Source organism: Numenius arquata, chromosome 5 (assembly GCF_964106895.1).
Source record: "Numenius arquata chromosome 5, bNumArq3.hap1.1, whole genome shotgun sequence".
In the NCBI taxonomy this organism is placed as follows: domain Eukaryota; kingdom Metazoa; phylum Chordata; class Aves; order Charadriiformes; family Scolopacidae; genus Numenius; species Numenius arquata.
The window spans coordinates 34,457,536-34,461,459 of NC_133580.1; the positions used below are offsets into that span (position 1 = coordinate 34,457,536).

The 3,924-nt window shown below is 68.8% G+C and overlaps 1 protein-coding gene across 1 annotated transcript; it reads right to left on the minus strand.

Annotated features, from left to right (window-relative positions):
• Window positions 1-2,162: 2,162 nt before the first annotated feature.
• ATOH1 (atonal bHLH transcription factor 1) lies at window positions 2,163-3,014 on the minus strand. Its single transcript, XM_074148185.1, has one exon. The coding sequence runs from the start codon at window positions 3,012-3,014 to the stop codon at window positions 2,163-2,165; it is 852 nt and encodes a 283-aa protein (XP_074004286.1).
• Between the last annotated feature and the right edge of the window lie 910 nt (window positions 3,015-3,924).

Below are 3,924 nucleotides of genomic sequence, written 5' to 3' on the forward strand. Positions count from 1 at the left end.
CAGCCCCGCAACCCTACGGCCGCCCCGCAGGCACCCCCGGGACCCTCTCCGCAAATAAACAAAACAAATAAACAAAACACCACCCACCCCACCCTCCTAAATTGGTGATATTTTGCTCCCCCGCATCACTCCCGTGCTGGGAGCCCACGCGTGCTCACCAAGAAGCGAGACCGGCTCCTAGAGCCCAGAAATAAATGCCGTAAACCAAAGGTGACCCACCCCGGAAAAGCTGGCATTTTTTAGGAAGGGAAATGACCCTACCGATGAACTTTTCACCCTGCGGGACCGTACCCCGCCTCGGCAGGTACGGGGCGGCGGCCGCGGGTGTTCGCGGCGGGCAGGGCAGGGCACGGCGGCCGCCCGGGGTTACCGGGGGGGGCAGGTGCCCTGTTTCTGCCGGGAAAGCGACGCTCTCACGGGCCCCGCCGCCGCCGGGGATACTCGCTCCCGGCCGCGCCTGGTGAGCTGATGGCCCCTCGGACCCCCCCCGGGAGTCACCTGCTGAACCCGGCGGGACCCCGGCACCGGCACGGCTCCGGTTTAGCCCGGGTCTGGTGCCGCGGGCAGGCTGGGCAAAGCCTCAGCCCCCGCACACCTCCCGGGATTTAACCCGAGCCCAGGGGACACAAGCGCTCCTCGCTTGTCCCCAGACCCCCGCCGGCTTTCCCCGCTCGCTCCCAGCCCTTTTCACTTACATCTTCTTCCCCTCCTCCCCCCGAGACAGACGGGGCTCTGTGGGGGGACCCGCTCGTGTCCCCGACCAGGAGTACGTGGGGGGGTGGAGGGGAAGGGGGAAAGAAGGGGACCATGTCCCCTGCCGGGACAAGCCCCTCACCCTGCACTTGTTGCAGTTGCCCCGACTCACGGACGGCGATGGGTCCCGATCCCGGCGGCGCAGGCAGCGGGGGCAGCCCCACTCCGCGCGGGGCACAGAGCTCTCCCGCCCCCGGGCTCTGCGCCGTCCCGACCTTCTGCGGGGACCCCTGCACCGCCGCCGGGGGCTGCCCCGCTCACCCGCCGGTGCCGGGTTTTAACACCACCCCCGCCCCGGGCCAGCAAGGAGAAAAGCTAAACCCGACCGCGCTTTCAGGCTGATTTTGGATTTTTTTTTTTTCCCCACGTTTATTTGATCTCAAATTTGTTGTTTTTTTTTTTTTTTTTTTAAATTAAAATACATATAACAATGGCAGCTGGCTTTGCTAAAATTAAAATAAACGATTCTCGTCGTAGAAAAGTGTTTTTGTTTTTGTTTTTTTCTTAAAAAAAAAAAGAGAAGCAGAAATAGTAGCAAACACTCCATAATAAATACGTTTCCTATTACCACAAAAGCAAAATAAAACGGACATAAAAGTTTGACACAACAAAACTGTTTTCGTTTTTAAGAGAGCGTTAGGATTAAGTGGCTTAATTAAATATTGGTCTCCAATTGGCAGTTAGTTCGTAGTTTTCCTCTTGAAACCGCGTCTCCAGCCGCTGATAAAGTGCTTGCGCCAAGTTTCCCCCCAAAAGACGCCGACACGTTGCGCTGAGGGAAATCCACCTTTTCTCCGCTATTTACAGGACAAGACGGTGCGCTATTTAAGTATCTTTTTTTTTTTTTTCTTTCTGTATGTGTGTCTGTGTGTGTGTGTGTTTCCACAGCAATACGACCCAGGGCAGGATCGGTGTCTCGGAAGACGCGGGTGTCAGCGCGGGTGCGTGCCCGGGTGGGGAGGGCGCCGGAGGTCTCCCCCCCCCGCCCGCCCGCCGGGTAGCGGCAGCGGGGCCGGGTTTTCTCCCCCTTGTCCATCATCTGCAAGCCGGGCCCCGCGCTGCAAGGTGGCGTGTTGGCAGGAGGGAACGACAACGACTTCTAGGCAAAAGAAACTTTAAAAGTGGTAACTAAAAGTTAAAAAAAAACCAAAACAAAACAAAAAAAAACCAACCACAACCAACCCTGACAGATAGGGCGGGTACAGTCACTCGCTAACAGCCATCCCCCCGGCCAAACGGAGGAGCTGCCCGGGGGTGGGGGAAGAGGGGGGCGGATTTCAAAGCCACGCCGAGGAGCCCATGCCGTCGGAGGCGGCACCGCGGCCGGCTGCGCTCCCGGCGGCGGAGTCCGTGCTCCGAGGGGCGGCCGCGGCCCCGCTGGGGGATGTGCTGGGGACGGCGCCCCCGCCCTAGCTGGCCTCGTCCGAGTCGCTGTAGTGGGAGCGGGGCGAGAACTCCCCGTCGCTCCTGTGGGACCGGGGCGACGTTTTGCTCCTTTCCTGCGGCGGCGGCCCGGGCTGCGGCATGAGGAGGGCGGGGGAAGGGGCTCTCTGTCCCATCAGGGCGCCCTCCGCAAAGGAGGGGAAGTGCAGCGGGTCGAGCTGCACCGAGTAACCCCCCGCGGCCGCCGGCGGCGGGGGGAAGCGAGTCCTGCCGTGCCCGGGGGGGGAGGCTCTCGGCGGCGCCGGCGGCCCCGGCGGCGGCGGCCCCGGCGGCGGCCCGGCCCCGGCGGCGCAGGGAGTCTCGAAGGGAGCCCCGCGGTGCTCGGCCTTGCCGGGGCCGTCGGGGGTCGCGGCGGGGCTGTGGAGCAGCTCGGCCAGGGCGCTGATGTAGATCTGCGCCATCTGCAGCGTCTCGTACTTGGAGAGCTTCTTGTCGTTGTTGAAGGAGGGGATGACGTTCCGCAGCTGGTCGAAGGCGTGGTTCAGCCCGTGCATCCGCCGCCGCTCCCGCGCGTTGGCCGCCAGCCGCCGCTGCTTCTGCACGCCGCTCACCTGCGACCGCAGCCCGGGACCCCCGGAACCGCCGCCCCGCGGCCGCCCGCCGCCCGCTCCCGCGCCCCGCGCCCCGCTCCCCGCTCCGCCCTCCGCCGCCGCCTCCTCCTCCTCGGTGGGCAGCAGGTAGCGGGGCGAGGCGGCGGGCAGGCGGCCGGCGCAGCACACCCCGAGCCAGCCCGGACCGAACCCGCACCCGCCGCCGGACTCCGCGCCCGCCGCCGGCTCCCGCGCGCCCTCCGCCCAGCCGGCGCGCGACAGGCTCATGGCTCTCGCGGCGGGCGCCGCGCGCCCATGGGGCGGGAGGGGTAAGGGCAGGGCCCGGCTCGCGGCGCGCCCGCCCGCCTCGCGCGTGGCGGCCCGACGTCTCCGGTGTCGGCTGGGCGCCGCGCCCCCCTTTAAGGAGCGGCACGCGCCGGGGTCCCCCCCGACTCCCCCTCCCTTCCCCTCCCTCGCGCCCCACCCCTCCCACCCCCCGCCCTCCACTCGCGCCGGTCGCGTGTCGGCGCGGCCAATGGCGCGCGGGCGCAGGGGCCCGGCGCGTGCGGGGAGCCAATGGCGCGCGGGGCGCGGCCCGCCCGGCGCGCGGCGCGGGGGAGCGGAGGCTGGGGATGGCGGGGGTGAGGGGGGAGCCGGCGGCACGCGCGGTCTCGGCCCGCCCGGGGAGGCGCGCGCCTGGCGGCCGCCCCGGGCGCGGCGGTGCGGGGCGGTGCGGGGGGGGGAGGGAAGGAGGAGCGCCCTGAGAGCGCGACGGCCCGCACCGGGCAGCGGCCCCGCCGGCAGCGGGTACCGGCACTCGGCCCTCCCCGCTCTGCCACCGCTGTGCACGCTCCGTCCCGCCCGCCCAGGGAAACATCCCCGGCCGAACCCCGCCGGGCCAACCCCTCCGGCTTCGGTAAATGCCCGCCTCGGCGGTCACGGCGCACTGCCTCCCCGCGGCGGGCGGCCGTCGGTCCGGCCGGCCCTCGTTCCGGCCGCGACGACGCTGCTCGAGGCCGCGGTCGGGAGCGCTACCGGCCCCGGGACGCTGCCGCCGGGCGCCCCCGCGGGCGGGCCGTAAGCGCGGCGCTGCGCGGCCCGGCGGGGGTTTGGCTGCGGAGCTGCGCGCGACTGCAGGCCGTTACCCCGGGGGACAGGCGGGGAAACTCGGGCGGGGGTCCGGTGGGTGCGGAACGGC

Excerpts from the sequence above, each read along its gene's own strand:
- ATOH1 (XM_074148185.1), bottom strand. The coding sequence starts at position 3,014 with ATGAGCCTGTCGCGCGCCGGCTGGGCGGAGGGCGCGCGGGAGCCGGCG.